This window comes from Oncorhynchus nerka, linkage group LG28 (assembly GCF_034236695.1).
Source record: "Oncorhynchus nerka isolate Pitt River linkage group LG28, Oner_Uvic_2.0, whole genome shotgun sequence".
Taxonomy (NCBI): domain Eukaryota; kingdom Metazoa; phylum Chordata; class Actinopteri; order Salmoniformes; family Salmonidae; genus Oncorhynchus; species Oncorhynchus nerka.
The window spans coordinates 85,119,035-85,142,584 of NC_088423.1; the positions used below are offsets into that span (position 1 = coordinate 85,119,035).

General features: G+C 45.0%; 1 protein-coding gene across 1 annotated transcript in view; it reads left to right on the forward strand.

Annotated features, from left to right (window-relative positions):
• The window catches only part of LOC115112780 (protein unc-13 homolog C-like), a 246,218-nt gene that overhangs the window by 33,860 nt on the left and 188,808 nt on the right, over positions 1-23,550 (forward strand). The window contains exons 5-8 of the mRNA XM_065013211.1: positions 2,844-2,849; positions 3,889-3,960; positions 16,196-16,415; positions 21,998-22,225. Of these exons, the coding sequence (XP_064869283.1) occupies positions 2,844-2,849; positions 3,889-3,960; positions 16,196-16,415; positions 21,998-22,225 (526 nt within the window). The remainder of the gene's footprint in view (positions 1-2,843; positions 2,850-3,888; positions 3,961-16,195; positions 16,416-21,997; positions 22,226-23,550) is intronic.

Below are 23,550 nucleotides of genomic sequence, written 5' to 3' on the forward strand. Positions count from 1 at the left end.
TTAATTCAAGGCTTAACTAGTTTCTGATAGCTGTTAATAACACAGTGAAGAACATGAGTTGATGCTGTATTTGTCCATATTTCTCATGAAAATTAATAACCAACAATGTCTTGGTGAGTATGAGGTTGTCGTTGTTGTTTCTGGGTTTTTGAGTGGATATTTGATATTTGCCATTCCTTACACAGACCCATAACAGCTATGGGGAATATTTTTCAGTGAGTTGTCAGATTTCAGACGAACCATCCAAGCCCAAACTTTTACATTTTAACCGCTTGGCAGGCAGGAGTTGAACGAACAAGACAATTAAGTAATATTATTTGAAATATTGACAACTCAACCCAAAAATATATCTATCTGAGGACTTCATTGACTTCTGATTTAACTGTTCTGAGGCTTTTAAATCATTGTAAAAGCAACACTGTAAGAAGAACCTTTTACCCCCCCCCCCCCCCCGGGTGAAGTCAGTAATCACTGTTCTAATTGGTCCCCCTGTCATGTCTCTCCTCTGTCGATGTCCGCCATTGGCTGTGGGATTGCTTCAGGGCAGCAACAGTGATCTGATTGGCTGGGACAGGAGGGATCCCCACCAATCACAGTGGGATGCAAAACATATTTACATTTAAATATATATTTAAAATGACTTCTTAGCTAACCATAAATATCTCCACACTCAGTAACATCCGAACTCAGGGTTTTAATATGTACTAGTAATGCCTGACTCAGATTGTATTGTTACTTGATAATGCCTGCAGCAACCCGAGCAGAATAGCGGTGCATGTTGACCACTTACACTTACATCAACACTCTGGGTTCATGTAGAGGTGACATCCCCCTGCTTACAGAACCCATGGCTGCCCCAAACATGGCTGAACCAACACAATACCATGGTCATGGATGCCCCATGGATCTTTACCATAGCTGGGCTGTAGACACGGCTAGACCTGGGCCGGACAGCCCGCTGGCTGGAGACCTACTGGGCATGCAGGCTTCCCCAACCCAACCTCCAGACGAAAATGTGTGCAGGGCACGACCTTGTAGGAAAGGGGGAAATGTTGTCGGCACGTTTATTCTACCTATAAAGACACATTTACATCAAGAGGTTAGGTTGGGTTTCCCAGTGGGCAAAACTCGTTGAAAGGGTATAAACTGGATGTAATGACATCATTTCAATCAGCGTGACGTAATTACAACCATATTACAACAAATACATATTTTCCAGTGGAATAAATCATTGGAAATTGTTTCAATAAAACAAGATTACAACCAAACTGGTTATAATGATGTAATTTAAACTAATATGATGTCATTACAACTATATTACAACCAAGGTTGTTTTAGTTGTAAACTGGTTGTAAGGATGGCATCATATCAACCAACTTTGCCCACTGTTTTTTACTCCATCCCTGCTCCAACACACCTGAGTCCACTAATCAGCTGCCTTATCGGCATCTTTGATTAGCTGAATGTGGTGTGTTAGCTTGAGCAGGGCTGGAGCAAAAGCCTGCACCTGCAGTAGCTCTCCGGGAGAAGGATTGGCCTCCCCCGGGCTAGATGATGGTAAAGACTGAGTCAATATTGTCAGCTGTCCATGTCTGCATTTTCCTATATATCTGTAACGTAATTTGGTCCAGACCTGTATGTGCTCCAGCCAACATAACATACTGTATACTGTGTGTATGGTGGCCATGACGACAGACTTCATGGGAGTTGGCTAGAGCACATGCAGATGTGGCACCAGGCTCTTCTCTAGCACAGGGGTCGGCAGCCCTGTTCCTGGACTGCCACAGGTACTGCAGGATTCTGTTCCAACTAGGCACCTCACCTGACCAACTGAGCTAATTGATCAGTTCAGTGATGGCCTAAAACCATTACACACCTGGTCTTCCAGGTTGGTTAAATCAAAAGCATGAAGCGCCTGTGGCACTCCAGGGCCAGGGCTGCCTACTAATGCCCTAGTATAATGATATATATGTAACTTTATCTCCTCTCCACACTCTTGTTTAGTGGATATTAATGTTACCATGTAATGTACATGTTAGTTAGTTAGTGTACTGTGTATGAGTCAGTGGTGTAAAGTCCAACTGGCGTCACTGTAAACGTACCAGTACCTGCGTGTACCTGTTTGTCCTGTTTGGTGTTCGTCTGTTGGTGTGTCTACCAGACTAACTAACGTGCAGAAGTGACAGCGGAAATATTATGATCAAATGCTTCATCCTACAGAGATGGGGCCAGGAGTTCTTCCCAGACCATAAGACATGACCAGGAAAGACTCTGGGCGCTAGCGGTGATAGCTAGCTGTAGTTTTGTTCCTGGTCAGGTCATGTGGTCAGGAAACAAATCACCTGGACCTATACATGTACCGAGACCAACACTACAAATACCAAGCATGAGTGCAATTCTGTAATGTTTAATGCATGTAAAGAATATGATTCTATAGATTGTAGAGCTCTAAATGACTGAGATGAATTGTTCCATAGAGCTGACTTGTAATGCATGTCACAGATTGTCTTAGCTATAGATCTCTCAGTTCAACCATGCTGTGGCTATTCTCTGTGTGACATCAGGGCGTTGTTTGAAATGGCATCCTTTTCCCTTTATAGTGCACTTCTATCAGCCCTGGCACCCTATTACCTAGAGAGTGCACTACTTTTGACCAGAGTCCTGTGGGACCTGGTCAAAAGTAATGCACTATATAGACAATAGGCCAGATCCTGGTCAAAAGTAGTGCACTTTATGGGGAATAGGGTGTCATTTGAGATAATGCCCATGTCTGCCTGCCAGACAGACAGCTTCTAATTGCATCTCTTGCTTTGTCTTTTCATTGCGTCTGTGGAAACCATCAGGCTATGGTAAGTCAAAGCCCTTTACAAAACGATAACATTATACAAAATATATCTGGGTAAGTAAGGTCTTCACTTATTGTTACGGCCTTGATAATGAACAAGAAGCTCGCTAGAGGTACATTCTTTGTAGTAGACATCCTGGGATGTCTGAATCGGACAGAGAGTTGTGTTTCCGTGACAGAGCTGTGTTCAAACACTATTTTAAATCATTTGTAAATAGTTGATCTGTGCTTGACTGAGCTTGCATGGCTTAATGGACTGATAGAATAGTCCCAAAATTCCTAACCCCGTTCCCCAACCAGCTTGCTCTCCAGAAAGACTAAAGAAAATGGTCAAAATATTTGAAAGATCTCAAATAGCATTTGAACCCACTTCTACTTCCGTGAGGGTCTGTGATGGCTGGGGCCAGGACGTTTGTTGCTCCATCTCTTATCTTCTCAGTTGGTCTGGCTGTTATGGCCGCGAACAAGACAAAGGGCTAATCTCTCTGTGCTGACTCCAAATGGCACCCTATTTCCTATAGAGTGCACTACTTTTGAGCAGCGCCCATAGTGCTCGGTCAAAATACTGTACATTACACAGGAAATATGGCATCCTTGGGAATGCATCCTGATTCTGGCTCTACAACTATAGAGACCGGCTGAAAGTGAGGAATAGACAGTTATTTCTAATGGCAGACACCACAGTGATACGATAGTCAAGTTCAGTATTAGAAGCTATTTGACCCCCCCCCCATGACCCTGCTTCTAAAGGAGAGTGACAATCCTATTGCAGTGCTAGAAAACCACTTTGTTTGATTATTAATATGGTGTCATGGTTCTTAGTTGCATTAATTTAGTCTCTCTCTCTCTCTCTCTCTCTCTCTCTCTCTCTCTCTCTGTCTGTCTACTCCCCCCTCCTCTCTCTCTCTTTCTCTCTGTCTACTCCCCCTCTCTCTCTTTCTCTCTGTCTACCCCCCCCCCGCTCTCTCTCTCTTCTTTCTCTCTGTCTACTCCCCTCTCTCTGTCTCTCTCTGTCTCTTTCTCTCTCTCTCTCTCTTTCCCAGACTCTCGCTGCTCGAAAGGCAGGCATCTCGTTCGCCCTGGTGACTAGATCGACCCTGAACAATGAGGACCTGGTAGGTCGCCCCACTCACTGCCTGCATGTAAATCACTGGACAATCAGATCACCCAGGGGTAAAAAGGGGGAGGGACTAATGTGATGGCCATGCATAAAGGCAAAAGCACTGCCACGGGGGGTTAAGGGGGCACACAGAGTTGGGGGTTGGGGAGCTTTGACACATACAGACATGGACCCCTGCAGTCATGTTAAAACTGTCAGTGTGTGTGTGTGTGTGTGTGTGTGTGTGTGTGTGTGTGTGTGTGTGTGTGTGTGTGTGTGTGTGTGTGTGGGTGGGTGGGTGGGTGGGGGTGCTTTCATTGTGTCCGGCCACAAGTGTGTGTGTGTTCAGAGATGAATGTCACAAGAGCTGCTTGACTAGACTAAATGACTAGATTAGGCTGTTTCATCACTGTAGAGAGTAGATTAGCTTTATTAGCTTGTCAGTACAGTAGGAATGAACAGGTAGAGAGTAATGCTGCTGAGAGACAATCTGCTTAATGATGAACACTGCTGTACTGTGCTGTACACGAATCAGAAAGAGAGAGAGAGAGACATTTTAATCGATGGAGGGAGAATTTGTTTTCCTTTCCGCTGACCTCCAGAGCTTTCTGCTTTAATTGATTGCAATCCTCATCTCTTAGGATAGGATGCTACATTTCCTAATATCATTAATGCCGTACCAGTAATGCTGTCTATCACAATACAGTCTATCACAGAAATGGACATTATTGTAGGTAGCTATTACGTTAATTTATAAGGTTTGTAGGTAACGTTATTACACTGTCAAAGTAATGTTCATTATATTGTTATTACAGTAATGTAGTTTTTCAAACCTCTCCCCAGGGACCCTCAGATGTTTATGCATTTTTGTTGTAGCCCTGAACTAGCTCACCTGATTGACCTATTCAAGGTCTTGATAATTAGTTGGCTAGTTGGATCAGGTGTGATAGTTTTAGAATTGTTCAAGTAAATATAATGGCTGGGGGTCCCTGAGGAGAGTTTTGAAAACCCCTGTATAAACCTCTTAAGGATCCGCCCCTTTTTTTTTTTTTTTGCCTAAAATGACAAACTCTAATCTAACTGCCTGTAGCTCAGGACCTGAAGCAAGGATATGCATATTCTTGATACCATTTGAAAAGAAACACTTTAAAGTTTGTCGAAATGTGAAATTAATGTAGGAGAATATAACACATTACATATGGCAAAAGATAATACAAAGATTAAAATAAAAAAATTTGAACCGTCATCTTTGAAATGCAAGAGAAAGGCCATAATGAATTATTCTAGCCTAGGCGCAAATTAGACTTTGGCCACTAAGATGGCCACTAGATATCAGTGTATGTGCAAACTTTTAGTATGATCCAATGAACTATTGCACATCTATTAAAAATGTTGTATCAAGACTGCCCAAATGTGCCTAATTGGTTTATTAATATATTGTCATGTTCATAACTGTGCACTCTCCTCAATAGCATGGTATTATTTCACTGTAATAGCTACTGTAAATTGGACAGTCCAGTTAGATTAACAAGCTTTCTGCCCATTTCAGATATGTCTATGTCCTGGGATTTTTTTGTTTCTTACAACCTCATGCTAATCACATTAGCCTACGTTAGCTCAACTGCCTGAGGTCGGGTCACCGATCCTGTAAAGGTTAATCAGAGTATAACTGCAGAATGTGCGATCTGTCGTCCCATGTGTAGTTGCATATTATGGGATCTGTAGTCCTTAGTGTAGCTGCAGATTGTGGGATCGGTAGTCATTAGTGTAGCTGCAGATTGGGTGATCTGTAGTCCTTAGTGTAGCTGCAGATTGTGGGATCTGTAGTCCCGAGTGAAGCTACATACAGGAGTAGTAGTCCTTTTGTGGTTTTAAGTAGGGCGAGCAGATGTTGGTGTTTTATCTGCTAAATTGACAAAAGAACATCCCTAAGAGAACTGTATCTCAGATTACACTGCAAACACCCATATGCTGCTGAGAGGAAGAGGATAGGGATGAGAGGAGAGAGGAAAGAGGGAAGAGAGATTAGAGGAGATAGGGAGGAAAGGAGAGGAAAGAGGATAGTGAGGAGAGGAGAGAGGGAAGAGGGATTAGAGGAGATAGGGAGGAAATGAGAGGGTATAAGAGGAGAGGAGGAGTAATGGAGAGAAGAGGAGAAGAGAAGAGAGGGGCATGGGAGAGGATTGAGAAACGGATGAGAGAGAAGGAGGAGAGGAAAGAAAAAAAGCAAGAGAGGGGAGGAGAGCGCAGTGACGGCGTCACAGTGAGCCAGTCGGGTGTCTCTAATGTCATTAATCCAGCAGCAGGGAGATTGACAAGCTAGTCATCTCAGGACAGATGTTTTATAGCCAACTACCCTCCTCCCCCTCTCTCCCGCTTGCCCTCCCTCTCTCTCCCTCTCTTTTATCTCTATCTCTCTTCTCTCTCTCTCCATCTCTTTTATCTAGCACCTTGCTCTCTTTTCTCTCTCTCTCTTTCTCTCCTCTCTTTCTCTTCTCTCTCTCTTTCTCTTCTCTCTCTCTCTTTCTCTTTCTCTTTTCTCTCTCTTTTCTCTCTCTCTGCTTTGCTTTTTGGAGCAGAAAGATCAGGCAGAGGATGACTGTCTGTGTGTCCATCTTCAGAAATGGAAATCTCTACATATAAAAAATGCACACTAACTGGACAATACATTGACCCCGCACATTGACTCTGTACCGGTACCCCCTGTATAAAGCCTCGCTATTGTCATTTTACTGTTGCTCTTTAATTATTTGTTACTTTATTGCTTATTTTGGGGGGTATTTTTCTTAAACCTGCATTGTTGGTTAAAGGTGTATAAGTAAGCATTTCACTGTAAGGTCTACACTTGTTGTTTAATCGGCGCATGTGACAAATAACATTTGATTTGATTTGACATTGTAAACACTGGCGTTGGGGAACTTGCCAAGTTGATATCTACCGTAGTTGGTAATTATTGACTACATATCCATTTACTATACATCTATAAGCATTTCATCAGCTTGTTATAACAGGTCCCAAACACAATATTAAAGGTTCATGGAATAGATCCTTAGCATATCTATACCGCATTCATGTCCTTCTATGCAAGAGCTCATATTTATCTTAATAATAGATGCATTATAACAATGACAGCGTAGTGTCATCATTATGTCTGTTATCCGAAGTGTGCTTCTTCCATACCAGTGTTAGTGAATATATAGCCTGCACCAGCTCCATGTCCCTCACCGGCCGGTATAGGCCAAAGATTTACCTTCTTCTTTTTCAATGGTGCTTGAAGATTCTGCCACGCTGGTATGGCAGAAGCACACTTTTGAGAACAGCCAAAACGATGACACCACTCTGTTAATGTAATGATGTATCTATTAAGATACCTAAATATGAGCTCTTGCATAGCATGACATGAATGCGTTGTAGATATGCTATGGATATATTTTGTTAATATTATATTATTATTTGTTGACAATGCGGTTGGGACCTGTTATAACATGTTCATGAAATGCTTTTTTTCATGAAATGCTTATAAATGTGTAATAAACGCATTATGGTTGTAGTCAAAGTAAACCAGACAGTAAACCAGACTCAGTCTCAGTCTCTCCCTCTCTCTCTCTCTCCCCCCCCTCTCTCTCTCTCTCTCTCTCTATGACATACAGCAGCTAGCTAGCTAGCAGCTAAAAGTCATGCAGACAGCTGGTAGCTGGCAGGTTTCGTTCTTAAAAGTTACAGTGAGGATGTGACTCACCTGATACTTATCCACGTCTGACAGGCCTGTATTAAACAGGACAGGGAGGAGGGGAATTAAAAATGCAGGGATAAAATATAAGAGGAATGGGTAGAGGGGGATGCTCTTATCCAGGGCTCTCCTCTGGGGCTATAGTTTTAAAGGGCTCAGCAGCCTGCTCTGTGGTGTGTGTGTGTGTGTGTGTGTGTGTGTGTGTGTGTGTGTGTGTGTGTGTGTGTGTGTGTGTGTGTGTGTGTGTGTGTGTGTGTGTGTGTGTGTGTGTGTGAGAGAGAGTACAGTAATTTATATTTGAGTGAGGTGGAGGGAAGAGAAGGAGGAGTGGAGGCTGGGAGAGGGAGAGAGAAAGAGGGAGAGAGGGGGGAGAGAGGGAGGAGAAGTACTCAATAGAGAAATCGTGGTTGTGTCAGGGAGGGCAGTATGTCACCTCTCTATGTCTCTCTCACACTGTAAAAGGCAAATTTACTGCACCCATTGATTCTTTCAGTACAGTGGATGGCAACACTCGCTAGGGATTCAAGCCTCTGCTTTCATTCTCCAGCAGAACGGCTGATCACAGCAAAACACACACACACACATCACACATGCGTGCCCGCACGTCAATTCAAAGAGCTTTATTGGCATTGGAAAAATGTTTACATTACCCAAGCAAGTGGAATAGATAATTAACAAAAGTGAAATAAACAATCAGAAAGTAACAGTAAAGATTACACTCGTAGTTTGCGTTCCATTTCAGGTCAGGGCTCAGTGCAGGCCAGTCAAGTTCTTCCACACCGAGCTCGACAAAACATTTCTGTATTATCCTCGCTTTGTGCACGGGGGCATTGTCATGCTGAAACAGGAAAGGGCCTTCCCCAAACTGTGACCACGACATTGGAAGCACAGAATATAATTTCATGCTGTAGCTTTAAAATTTCCCTTCACTGAAACTTAGGGGCCTAACCCGAACCATGAAAAAGCCCCAGACTATTATTCCTCCTTCACCAAACTTTATGGTTGGCACTATGCATTGGGGCAGGTAGAGTTCTGGCATTCGCCAAACCAAGATTAGTCCTTCGGATGGTGAAGTGTGATTCATTGCTCCAGAGAACTCATTTCCACTGCTTCAGAGTCCAATAACAGCGAACTTTACACCACTCCAGCCGATGCTTGGCATTGCGCATGGGGATTTTAGGCTTATTTGTGGCTGCTCGGCCATGGAAACCCATTTCATGAAGCTCCCGATGAACAGTTATTGTATTGACGGTGCTTCCAGAGGCAGTTTGGAACATGGAAGTAAGTGTTGCAACCGAGGACAGATACGCGCTTCAGCACTCAGTGGTCCCGTTTTGTATGCCCTACCACTTCGCGGCTGAGCCATTGTTGCCCCTAGACATTTCCACTTCACAATAACAGCACTTACAGTTGACCGGGGCAGCTCTAGCAGGGTAGAAATTTGACAAACTGATTTGTTAGAAAGGTGACATCCTGACAGTGCCACGTTGAAAGCCACTGATCTCTTCAGTAAGGCCATTCTACTGCCAATGTTTGTCTATGGAGATTGCATGACTGTGTGCTCCATTTTATACACCTGTCAGCCATGGGTGTGGCTGAAATAGCCCAATCCATTCATTTGAAGGTGTGTCCACATACTTTTGTATATAGTGTAGTAGAAGTAAGAAAGGAAAATAAATAGACAGATACATTTAGTTTGTATTTACAATGGCATTTGTGCTTCACTAGTGGCAACAGGTCACACATCTAGCTGCTGTGGTGGCACATTGTGGTATTTCACCAAATAGATGGATATGTACATTTATCAAAATTTGATTTGTTTTCAAATTCTTTGTGGGTCTGTGTAATATGAGGGAAATACAGTATGTTTCTCTGATATCGTCATTGGCAGGAGGTTAGGAAGTGCATCTCAGTTTCCACCTCATTTTGTGAGCAGTGGGCACATAGCCTGTCTTCTCTCAACAGTCAGGTATACGCCGGCCTCTCTCAATAGCATGGCTATGCTCTGTACGTAGTCAAAGCTTTCCTTAATTGTGTGTCAGTCACAGTGGTTAGGTATTCTGCCACTGTGTATTCTCTGTTTAGAGCCTAATAGCAGTCCGGTTTACTTAGTTTTTTCATTAATTACTTGACACATTAGAAATAATTATCTTTTTATTTTTGGTTGGGTCGAATTGTGCTGCTGTCCTGGGGCCCCAGGGCCAGCTTGCTGAGGGGACTCTTCTCTAGGTTCATCTCTCTGTAGGTGATGGCTTTGTTATGGAAGGTTTGGACATGCTTATAATGTCTCTTTTCTGTATTTTTATAATTAGGTATCTTCCTAATTCTGCTCTGTGTGCATTATTTTGTGTTTTACGTTGTACACAGAGGATGTAGTTGCAGAATTCTGCATTCAGTCTCAATTTGGTTTTTGTCCAAGTCTGTGCTATCTGTCACACCCTGACCTTAGAGATCCTGTTTATTCTCTATTTTGGTTAGGTCAGGGTGTGACTAGGGTGGGTAGTCTATGTTTTCTATTTCTTTGTTGGCCTGGTATGGTTCCCAATCAGCGGCAGCTGTCTATCGTTGTCTCTGATTGGGGATTATATTTAGGCAGCCTTTTCCCACCTGTTTGTGGGATCTTGTTTTTTGTGTAGCTGCCTGTGAGCAGCCCAGAACATCATGTTTTGTTTGCATTGTTTTTGGTACTGTGCTGTGTAGCCCTACTAGACATTACGTTTAGTTTTGTATTTGTTGTTTTTTCGGTGTTCATTTAATAAATTAAAATGTACCCCTACCACAATGCACCTTGGTCCGATCCTTGGTCCGATCCTATCTTGGTTGGTATTTGAGCCCCAGACCTCACATTCTTAGAGGGTAATGGGTTCTAGAACTGAAACAGTATGTTCGAAATAGGCTAATAAATAGCCTAGTGCATGGCTAGCTACTACTGCCTGCATTTATTCCAGACACAGGTTTAGATGAAGGTAGGCTAATAAATAGCCTAGTGCATGGCTAGCTACTACTGCCTGCATTTATTCCAGACACAGGTTTAGATGAAGGTAGGCTAATAAATAGCCTAGTGCATGGCTAGCTACTACTGCCTGCATTTATTCCAGACACAGGTTTAGATGAAGGTAGGCTAATAAATAGCCTAGTGCATGGCTAGCTACTACTGCCTGCATTTATTCCAGACACAGGTTTAGATGAAGGTAGGCTAATAAATAGCCTAGTGCATGGCTAGCTACTACTGCCTGCATTTATTCCAGACACAGGTTTAGATGAAGGTAGGCTAATAAATAGCCTAGTGCATGGCTAGCTACTACTGCCTGCATTTATTCCAGACACAGGTTTAGATGAAGGTAGGCTAATAAATAGCCTAGTGCATGGCTAGCTACTACTGCCTGCATTTATTCCAGACACAGGTTTAGATGAAGGTAGGCTAATAAATAGCCTAGTGCATGGCTAGCTACTACTGCCTGCATTTATTCCAGACACAGGTTTAGATGAAGGTAGGCTAATAAATAGCCTAGTGCATGGCTAGCTACTACTGCCTGCATTTATTCCAGACACAGGTTTAGGTGAAGGTAGGCTAATAAATAGCCTAGTGCATGGCTAGCTACTACTGCCTGCATTTATTCCAGACACAGGTTTAGGTGAAGGTAGGCTAATAAATAGCCTAGTGCATGGCTAGCTTCTACTGCCTGCATTTATTCCAGACACAGGTTTAGATGAAGGTAGGCTAATAAATAGCCTAGTGCATGGCTAGCTACTACTGCCTGCATTTATTCCAGACACAGGTTTAGATGAAGGTAGGCTAATAAATAGCCTAGTGCATGGCTAGCTACTACTGCCTGCATTTATTCCAGACACAGGTTTAGATGAAGGTAGGCTAATAAATAGCCTAGTGCATGGCTAGCTACTACTGCCTGCATTTATTCCAGACACAGGTTTAGATGAAGGTAGGCTAATAAATAGCCTAGTGCATGGCTAGCTTCTACTGCCTGCATTTATTCCAGACACAGGTTTAGATGAAGGTAGGCTAATAAATAGCCTAGTGCATGGCTAGCTACTACTGCCTGCATTTATTCCAGACACAGGTTTAGATGAAGGTAGGCTAATAAATAGCCTAGTGCATGGCTAGCTACTACTGCCTGCATTTATTCCAGACACAGGTTTAGATGAAGGTAGGCTAATAAATAGCCTAGTGCATGGCTAGCTTCTACTGCCTGCATTTATTCCAGACACAGGTTTAGATGAAGGTAGGCTAATAAATAGCCTAGTGCATGGCTAGCTACTACTGCCTGCATTTATTCCAGACACAGGTTTAGATGAAGGTAGGCTAATAAATAGCCTAGTGCATGGCTAGCTACTACTGCCTGCATTTATTCCAGACACAGGTTTAGATGAAGGTAGGCTAATAAATAGCCTAGTGCATGGCTAGCTTCTACTGCCTGCATTTATTCCAGACACAGGTTTAGATGAAGGTAGGCTAATAAATAGCCTAGTGCATGGCTAGCTACTACTGCCTGCATTTATTCCAGACACAGGTTTAGATGAAGGTAGGCTAATAAATAGCCTAGTGCATGGCTAGCTACTACTGCCTGCATTTATTCCAGACACAGGTTTAGATGAAGGTAGGCTAATAAATAGCCTAGTGCATGGCTAGCTACTACTGCCTGCATTTATTCCAGACACAGGTTTAGATGAAGGTAGGCTAATAAATAGCCTAGTGCATGGCTAGCTTCTACTGCCTGCATTTATTCCAGACACAGGTTTAGATGAAGGTAGGCTAATAAATAGCCTAGTGCATGGCTAGCTACTACTGCCTGCATTTATTCCAGACACAGGTTTAGATGAAGGTAGGCTAATAAATAGCCTAGTGCATGGCTAGCTTCTACTGCCTGCATTTTTTCCAGACACAGGTTTAGATGAAGGTAGGCTAATAAATAGCCTAGTGCATGGCTAGCTACTACTGCCTGCATTTATTCCAGACACAGGTTTAGATGAAGGTAGGCTAATAAATAGCCTAGTGCATGGCTAGCTACTACTGCCTGCATTTATTCCAGACACAGGTTTAGATGAAGGTAGGCTAATAAATAGCCTAGTGCATGGCTAGCTTCTACTGCCTGCATTTATTCCAGACACAGGTTTAGATGAAGGTAGGCTAATAAATAGCCTAGTGCATGGCTAGCTACTACTGCCTGCATTTATTCCAGACACAGGTTTAGATGAAGGTAGGCTAATAAATAGCCTAGTGCATGGCTAGCTTCTACTGCCTGCATTTATTCCAGACACAGGTTTAGATGAAGGTAGGCTAATAAATAGCCTAGTGCATGGCTAGCTACTACTGCCTGCATTTTTTCCAGACACAGGTTTAGATGAAGGTAGGCTAATAAATAGCCTAGTGCATGGCTAGCTACTACTGCCTGCATTTATTCCAGACACAGGTTTAGATGAAGGTAGGCTAATAAATAGCCTAGTGCATGGCTAGCTTCTACTGCCTGCATTTTTTCCAGACACAGGTTTAGATGAAGGTAGGCTAATAAATAGCCTAGTGCATGGCTAGCTACTACTGCCTGCATTTATTCCAGACACAGGTTTAGATGAAGGTAGGCTAATAAATAGCCTAGTGCATGGCTAGCTACTACTGCCTGCATTTATTCCAGACACAGGTTTAGATGAAGGTAGGCTAATAAATAGCCTAGTGCATGGCTAGCTTCTACTGCCTGCATTTATTCCAGACACAGGTTTAGATGAAGGTAGGCTAATAAATAGCCTAGTGCATGGCTAGCTACTACTGCCTGCATTTATTCCAGACACAGGTTTAGATGAAGGTAGGCTAATAAATAGCCTAGTGCATGGCTAGCTACTACTGCCTGCATTTATTCCAGACACAGGTTTAGATGAAGGTAGGCTAATAAATAGCCTAGTGCATGGCTAGCTACTACTGCCTGCATTTATTCCAGACACAGGTTTAGATGAAGGTAGGCTAATTCACTTGCCCCATCTATTGTTTCACCTTCGAGAGGAGCAACACTTCTCTCCCGACACTCATGCGTCAACATTTGTACAATAAAAAAACAATCTAGATATGTCATTTTATTTTCTAATGACCTGTCGCTCGGAAAACATGCGGAGGAGAATAAATAACTATAGCAAGCATGGGCTGGGATCACGACATAACGACAGACGTCGTCAGCATTGGAATAGCAAAGTGGACGGGAATGAACTAGATGGAACAACAATGACTAGCTATGGATTCTGATTGACACAGGATGTGTGGAGAAGGGAAGGTAAGTGAGGGAAACAGCCGCGCTTGTCGGTCTGGGGAAATGAGAGCAGAGGGAGAGCGGCTTGTTCTAATCCAATCGTTGCAGCAGGCTCAACCGATACCCCGCCCGTTTATTTAAATACAGAATAACTAGCCAATAGTTGTTTAGAGCACACATCATGTCACATTTTTTGAGTGCTGACAGCTGAAAAGTATTTGTAAACTTGTAAACTAAATTTGTAAACTTTCCTGAACCAACACTTCCACTTGATCCCCCTCCCCCTTCTAGCTCTGACTTTGCTGATAACTACTTTATTGAGGAAATGTGTTCTTACTATGCCTGTGATATGTGGTTAGCTATCACCTAGCTATCTTAAGCTGAATGCCCGAAACTGTAGGTCACTCTGAAAAAGTACATCTACTAATTACAAAAATGTAAAACCAAACCTCGGTTATAGCCCCCAAAAGGCTAGAGGTGTGTGTGTGTGTGTGTGTGTGTGTGTGTGTGTGCGCGCGTGCGCACGCTCATGCATGCGTCCATGTGTGTGTGAGTGAGTGTGATTGATAGTCTGTGGGCCACATGGTGGACTAGGGCCCTTCATATGTCTGACCTCTCTACCTATCAGCAGTGAAAGACACAGGAATATACATTTAATATAGCCAATCAATAAACAAACCCAAAACACTAATTCAAAACAGGGTGTTTATGTGGCTGTAGTAGTAAGGCTGAGGCTATGGCATGGAATGGCATGCAATGCTTGGTTGATATATACAACCATGTGTTCCTGGTGTTAGCTGATACCTTGTTCCTTTACTCTTTGATTTCTGGTAGAAATGGTTGAGTTGTGCAGTAATAAAACACACTGGTGTCATTGAGCCACTTAGCTAAAGGATGCTCTTTCAATACTAATAATGGAATGACACCCTTGCCCCTATGTACTGTGCACTACACGGAGAATATGGTTCATATGGTTCATATGGACACATAGCCCTATTAGAAAGTTGCCTACGGCTGTAGAGTAGAGGTTCAGCATAATGCACATTACTTGGAGTGTACATTATGGAGATTAGCAAATCATTATGGACTGAAATGTCAGCCTGGTCGCTCAAGAGCCACTTAAAAATCTGAAGTCTGTCCATGTACCCAGGACATGGGGAGATGCCTTCCAAACCGGCCACTAGGGGCAACGGTGAGCACTATTACCATCAAGTAGGCTTTGGTTTTGCAAGGGAGTTGTAGACAGCGGTGGCGGATAGGCGTAAGCCAAGTGCTCCGGCTCCGAGGGTTGCTTGTCCAATCCCGTTGATAGACACTTGTTTTTGTTGTTTTTGTTTAAACCCCAAATCATAACCCTTAACTTAACCATTAGGAATTAATACCTAAACTTATCCAGCACCGGTGACAGCAGTGGTGCAACCCGGTGTGCTGCTTCTATTTAACTTATTTATTTAGCCTCTATTTAACTAGGCAAGTCAGTTAGGAATATCAGGAGGACCAACCCAGGGTCCAAAACACCTAGAAATGTGATGTTTGGAGCAACTTTGAAATTTGACGTTTGGAGAAATGTGGACAAACGTCAGAATCTGAAGTAAAATTGGTCAAACCGTGAGATCTTGTTGGGAAAGTAGCCTTATTAGAAAGTAGCCTATAGCAGTGTAGGGTCAACATAATACACACTACTTGTAGTGCACTATATGGAGCATAGGATAGTGTTAAAAAGCAGCCTAAAGCTGTGTGTGGTAAGCATAATGTACACTATAAGGGTCATTTAGTATTGTGGACACAGCCATTATTATCATATTAGACGGTAGCCTATAGCGATGGGGTTTAAAGCAACCCAGTGCTATAGCTCATTTAGGTTTTAATGAGACTGGACGGACCCTGGGGACACTTGACCTTTACAGTGACCTCTGGCCTTAGACCTTCTCCCTTTACCTCTAGGGGTTTGTGTGTCTGTTTTATAATCTGACATCTGACCTCTCAATTCCACCTACTTTCTTTCTTTCTCCCCTCTCTTTTCTTCTCTATTTTTCTCGTTCTGTCTCTCTCTTCTCCTCTCTTTCTCCCTCCTCTGCCCTCCTCTCCGCGCCCTCTCTCCCTCCTCCCCCCTCTCTCCCTCCTTGGCCCTCTTCTCTTCTCCTCTTCCCCCTCTCTCTCCCTCCTCATGCTTGTATTGGACCCTCCATCTCTTCTCCTCTCCTCTCACCTTCTTTCTTCCTCCTCTGCCGTCTTCTCCTCTCCTCTCCACCCTCTCTCCTCCTCTCCAGAAACTGCATGTGTTTAGGAAGACGTTGCAGGCGTTGATCTATCCCATCTCGTCTACGACGCCTCATAACTTTGAGGTGTGGACGGCCACCGCCCCAACCTACTGCCACGAGTGTGAGGGCCTGCTGTGGGGCATCGCCAGGCAGGGTATGCGCTGCTCTGAGTGTGGTGTCAAATGCCACGAGAAGTGTCAGGATCTACTCAACGCCGACTGTCTACAGAGTAAGGAAATACACTCACACACACACACAGGCTCACTCCCAGAAACACAGGTTTGCACTCCCACTCGCTCGCACGCACGCACGCACACACGCACACACGCACGCACACACACACACACACACACACACACACACACACACACACACACACACACACACACACACACACACACACACACACACACACACACACACACACACACACACACATGCACAGGCTCACACACACACACACACACACACACACACACACACACACACACACACACACACACACACACACACGCACAGGCTCACACACACATGCACACACACACACACACACACACACACACACACACACACACACACGCACACGCACAGGCTCACACACACACACACACACACACACACACACACACACACACACACACACACGCACACGCACAGGCTCACACACACACGCACACACACACACACACACACACACACACACACACACGCACACGCACAAGCTCACACACACACGCACACACACACACACACACACACACACACACACACACACACACACACACACACACACACACACACACACACACACACACACACACACACACACACACACACACACACACAGAATATGCATTCATATGTGGTTACGGATTCAATGCAACAATGGGAAAGTTCCTATATTCCTTTAGTTGCAATTTATTCCGCTATTATTTACAATGGGAGCTATGTTAGCACTGTCCACTGTCCTGTGGTGCTGAACTTCAGAATCCACATTCTGTTGCTGTCCACTTCAAATCAAATCAAATCAAATTGTATTTGTCACATACACATGGTTAGCAGATGTTAGTGCGAGTGTAGCTTCTAGTTCCGACAATGCAGTAATAACCAACAAGTAATCTAGCTAACAATTCCAAAACTACTACCTTATAGACACAAGTGTAAGGGGATAAAGATTATGTACATAAAGATATATGAATGAGTGATGGTACAGAGCGGCATAGGCAAGATACAGTAGATGGTATTGAGTGCAGTATATACATATGAGATGAGTATGTAAACAAAGTGGCATAGTTGAAGTGGCTAGTGATACATGTATTGCATAAGGATGCAGTAGATGATATAGAGTACAGTATATACGTATACATATGAGATGAATAATGTAGGGTATGTAAACATTATATTAGGTAGCATTGTTTAAAGTGGCTAGTGATATATTTTACATCATTTCCCATCAATTCCCATTATTAAAGTGGCTGGAGTTGAGTCAGTGTGTTGGCAGCAGCCACTCAATGTTAGTGGTGGCTGTTTAACAGTCTGATGGCCTTGAGATAGAAGCTGTTTTTCAGTCTCTCGGTCCCAGCTTTGATGCACCTGTACTGACCTCGCCTTCTGGATGATAGCGGGGTGAACAGGCAGTGGCTCGGGTGGTTGTTGTCCTTGATGATCTTTATGGCCTTCCTGTGACATCGGGTGGTGTAGGTGTCCTGGAGGGCAGGTAGTTTGCCCCCGGTGATGCGTTGTGCAGACCTCACTACCCTCTGGAGAGCCTTACAGTTGTGGGCAGAGCAGTTGCCGTACCAGGCGGTGATACAGCACGACAGGATGCTCTCGATTGTGCATCTGTAGAAGTGCTTTTGGTGACAAGCTGAATTTCTTCAGCCTCCTGAGGTTGAAGAGGCGCAGCTGCGCCTTCTTCACGATGCTGTCTGTGTGGGTGGACCAATTCAGTTTGTCTGTGATGTGTACGCCAAGGAACTTAAAACTTACTACCCTCTCCACTACTGTTCCATCGATGTGGATAGGGGGGTGTTCCCTCTGCTGTTTCCTGAAGTCCACAATCATCTCCTTAGTTTTGTTGACGTTGAGTGTGAGGTTATTTTCCTGACACCACACTCCGAGGGCCCTCACCTCCTCCCTGTAGGCCGTCTCGTCGTTGTTGGTAATCAAGCCTACCACTGTTGTGTCGTCCGCAAACTTGATGATTGAGTTGGAGGCGTGCGTGGCCACGCAGTCGTGGGTGAACAGGGAGTACATGAGAGGGCTCAGAACGCACCCTTGTGGGGCCCCAGTGTTGAGGATCAGCGGGGTGGAGATGTTGTTGCCTACCCTCACCACCTGGGGGCGGCCCGTCAGGAAGTTCAGTACCCAGTTGCACAGGGCGGGGTCGAGATCCAGGGTCTCGAGCTTGATGACAAGCTTGGAGGGCACTATGGTGTTAAATGCCGAGCTGTAGTCGATGAACAGCATTCTCACATAAGTATTCCTCTTGTCCAGATGGGTTAGGGCAGTGTGCAGTGTGGTTGAGATTGCATCGTCTGTGGACCTATTTGGGCGGTAAGCAAATTGGAGTGGGTCTAGGGTGTCAGGTAGGGTGGAGGTGATATGGTACTTGACTAGTCTCTCAAAGCACTTCATGATGACGGAAGTCAGTGCTACGGGGCGGTAGTTGTTTAGCTCAGTTACCTTAGCTTTCTTGGGAACAGGAACAATGGTGGCCCTCTTGAAGCATGTGGGAACAACAGACTGGGATAGGGATTGATTGAATATGTCCGTAAACACACCAGCCAGCTGGTCTGCGCATGCTCTGAGGGCGCGGCTGGGGATGCCGTCTGGGCCTGCAGCCTTGCGAGGGTTGACATGTTTAAATGTTTTCCTCACGTCGGCTGCAGTGAAGGAGAGTCCGCATGTTTTAGTTGCGGGCCGTGTCAGTGGCACTGTATTGTCCTCAAAGCGGGCAAAAAAAGTTATTTAGTCTGCCTGGGAGCAAGACATCCTGGTCCGTGACGGGGCTGGTTTTCTTTTTGTAATCCGTGATTGACTGTAGACCCTGCCACATACCTCTTGTGTCTGAGCCGTTGAATTGAGATTCTACTTTGTCTCTATACTGACGCTTAGCTTGTTTGATTGCCTTGCGGAGAACTGTTTGTATTCGGTCATGTTTCCAGTCACCTTGCCCTGATTAAAAGCAGTGGTTCGCACTTTCAGTTTCACGCGAATGCTGCCATCAATCCACGGTTTCCGGTTTGGGAATGTTTTAATCGTTGCTATGGGAACGACATCTTCAACGCACGTTCTAATGAACTCGCTCACCGAATCAGCGTATTCGTCAATGTTGTTGTCTGATGCAATACGGAACATATCCCAGTCCACGTGATGGAAGCAGTCTTGGAGTGTGGAATCAGATTGGTCGGACCAGCGTTGAACAGACCTCAGTGCGGGAGCTTCTTGTTTTAGTTTCTGTCTGTAGGCAGGGATCAACAAAAGGGAGTTGTGGTCAGCTTTTCCGAAAGGAGAGCGGGGCAGGGCCTTATATGCGTCGCGGAAGTTGTAATAGCAATGATCCAAGGTTTTTCCAGCCCTGTTTGCGCAATCGATATGCTGATAAAATTTAGGGAGTCTTGTTTTCAGATTAGCCTTGTTAAAATCCCCAGCTACAATGAATGCAGCCTCCAGATATATGGATTCCAGTTTGCAAAGATTCAAATAAAGTTCTTTCAGAGCCATCGATGTGTCTGCTTGGGGGGGAATATATACGGCTGTGATTATAATCGAAGAGAATTCCCTTGGTAGATAATGCGGTCGACATTTGATTGTGAGGAATTCTAAATCAGGTGAGCAGAAGGACTTGAGTTCCTGTGTGTTGTTGTGGCAACACCACGTCACGTTAACCATGAAGCATACGCCCCCGCCCCTCTTCTTACCAGAAAGATGTTTGTTTCTGTCGGCGCGATGCGTGGAGAAACCAGCTGGCTGGACCGACTCCGATAGCGTCTCTCCAGTGAGCCATGTTTCTGTGAAGCAAAGAACGTTACAGTCTCTGATGTCCCTCTGGAATGCTACCCTTGCTCGGATTTCATCAACCTTGTTGTCAAGAGACTGGACATTGGTGAGGAGAATGCTAGGGAGTGGTGCACAATGTGCCCGTCTCCGGAGTCTGACCAGAAGACCGCTTCGTTTTCCCCTTTTACGAAGTCGTTTTTTGGGGTCGCCGGCTGGGATCCATTCCGTTGTCCTGGGTGAAAGGCAGAACACAGGATCCGCTTCGCGAAAGTCATATTCTTGGTCGTACTGATGATGCGTTGACGCTGCTCTTATGTTCAGTAGTTCTTCTCGACTGTATGTAATGAAACCTAAGATGACCTGGGGTACCAATGTAAGAATGTAAGAAATAACACGTAAAAAAACAAAAAACTGCATAGTTTCCTAGGAACACGAAGCGAGGCGGCCATCTCTGTCGGCGCCGGAAGTGGTGCTGAATCGCAGATGCCTGCTTTTACAGCTTGTTTGTTTTACTCCATATACCATATACAAGCTGCCGTGTGTGTGTGTGTGTGTGTGTGTGTGTGTGTGTGTGTGTGTGTGTGTGTGTGTGTGTGCGTGCGTGCGTGCGTGCGTGCGTGCGTGCGTGCGTGCGTGCGTGCGTGCGTCCGTCCAGCTGTTGGCTCCAGCCTTACAGGGAGGGTGTCTCCTCTGACTCTCAGTATGACATTACTCTCTGCCTCCCAGCCTGCTTTGAAGTGTAGCTAGCTCTCAAATGTGTTTGTGTTTGCACTAAAACACACCCACACCCTCTCCATCTTGCTACCGTAATGTTTATTTAAACTGATTCCCTCTGTTGTACAGTAGCAGGTCATGTTTTGGGTAGTATCTAGAGGTTTATCCTAGTGTGTTTTGATTGGATGACAGTAGAGGTGTGACACGTTAGCCCCAGGACCGTCACTCTCTGTAACTGGATTAGCTCCACTCTGAATGATAGAACTCTCTGTGTGCGTCCCAAATGGCCCTCTATTCCCTACATACTGCACTACTTTTAGTACTGCACTACGTTTAGTACTGCACTACTTTTAGTACTGCCCTATGTAGGAAAACAGCGTAATTTGGGATGAATACATAGTGTTTTATTCAAATGATGATTCATATTTAATTTGATTTCAATCGCAGTTCATGACCTCGTCAAAGATGACAGGCGAGATAACTCGATTAGAGGAGGAGAAAGTAGGGGTGAAAAAGAGCGAGAGGGAGGGGAGGGGAGAGAGGGAGAGGGAGGGAGGGGGAGGGAGGGGAGAGAGGGGAGAGGGAGGGAGGGGAGAGAGGGGAGAGAGGGGAGGGGAGAGGGAGGGAGGGAGGGAGGGAGGGGAGAGAGGGGAGAGGGAGGGTCCAATAAAAGCATGAGGAGAAAGCAGAAGTGTGTGTTTGAGAGATGGGCCATAGCCAAGGTCTTTCTAACCCCTACCCCCTACTCTCACACACAAACATACAGAATAAAGGATGCTTCTAACTGTATTCTAATCACAGACAGTATTTGTAACATTCTCCTCCTACAACAACTGCTTCCCATTGTGTTCTAGGGACAAGATACCCAAAAGAGAAAGGTAGAGAAAGAGAGACAGAGTCCACAAAGAGCACGTGAGAAAGTTATCTGTGTGTTTGATAGATGGGCCAGAGGAAATCTAAGGGTGGTGGACAAGAGTTCTAAGCACAATGCTGTAACCTAATTTGTAATGGTGTGGTTTTTTTCTGTGTGTGTGTGTGTGTGTGTGTGTGTGTGTGTGTGTGTGTGTATTTTCCTGTGTGTGTGTGGTGTTCTAGGGGCGGTGGAGAAGAGTTCTAAGCATGGCGCTGAGGACAAGACCCTGAACATCATCATGGCCATGAAGGAGAGGATGAAGATCAGGGAGAAGAACCGTCCTGAGGTGTTTGAGGTCATCCAGGAGATGTTTGGGATCTCTAAAGAGGACTTCACTGGACACCTGAAGACCGCCAAGCAAGCAGTGCTGGAGGGAACATCCAAGTGGTCCGCCAAGATCAACATCACAGGTTAGTAGTACCAACACTAAGAACTAAGCCCTCGCCCCTAACCAAGCAAGCTAGACTGGAGGGAACCTCCTAGTGGTCCACCAAGATCAACATCCCAGGTTAGTAGTACCAAACACTAAGAACTAAGCCCTCGCCCCTAACCAAGCAGGCTAGACTGGAGAGAACCTCCTAGTGGTCAACCAAGGTCAACATCACAGGTTAGTAGTACCAACACTAAGAACTAAACCCTCGCCCCTAACCAAGCAAGCTAGACTGGAGGGAACCTCCTAGTGGTCAACCAAGGTCAACATCACAGGTTAGTAGTACCAACACTAAGAACTAAGCCCTCGCCCCTAGCCAAGCAGGTTAGACTCGAGGGAACCTCCTAGTGGTCAACCAAGGTCAACATCACAGGTTAGTAGTACCAACACTAAGAACTAAGCCCTCGCCCCTAACCAAGCAAGCAGTGCTGGAGGGAACCTCCTAGTGGTCAACCAAGGTCAACATCACAGGTTAGTTGTACCAACACTAAGAACTAATCCCTCGCCCCTAGCCAAGCAAGCTAGACTGGAGAGAACCTCCTAGTGGTCCACCAAGATCAACATCACAGGTTAGTAGTACCAACACTAAGAACTAAGCCCTCGCCCCTAACCAAGCAAGCTAGACTGGAGGGAACCTCCTAGTGGTCAACCAAGGTCAACATCACAGGTTAGTAGTACCAACACTAAGAACTAAGCCCTCGCCCCTAGCCAAGCAGGTTAGACTGGAGGGAACCTCCTAGTGGTCAACCAAGGTCAACATCACAGGTTAGTAGTACCAACACTAAGAACTAAGCCCTCGCCCCTAGCCAAGCAGGCTAGACTGGAGGGAACCTCCTAGTGGTCAACCAAGGTCAACATCACAGGTTAGTAGTACCAACACTAAGAACTAAGCCCTCGCCCCTAGCCAAGCAGGCTAGACTGGAGGGAACCTCCTAGTGGTCAACCAAGGTCAACATCACAGGTTAGTAGTACCAACACTAAGAACTAAGCCCTCGCCCCTAGCCAAGCAGGCTAGACAGGAGGGAACCTCCTAGTGGTCCACCAAGATCAACATCACAGGTTAGTAGTACCAACACTAAGAACTAAGCCCTCGCCCCTAGCCAAGCAGGCTAGACTGGAGGGAACCTCCTAGTGGTCAACCAAGGTCAACATCACATCTTAACACAATCACTGAGGCCTGGTGCTGGGAAGGTTTGATGTAAATGTAAATGTTTGCTGGACTATAATACATGTCTTCAGATCGTCTTGAGCAAGGCACATAGCTGGAAGGGTGATCCACCACTGTGGCTGATTCTGTGCTCCGCC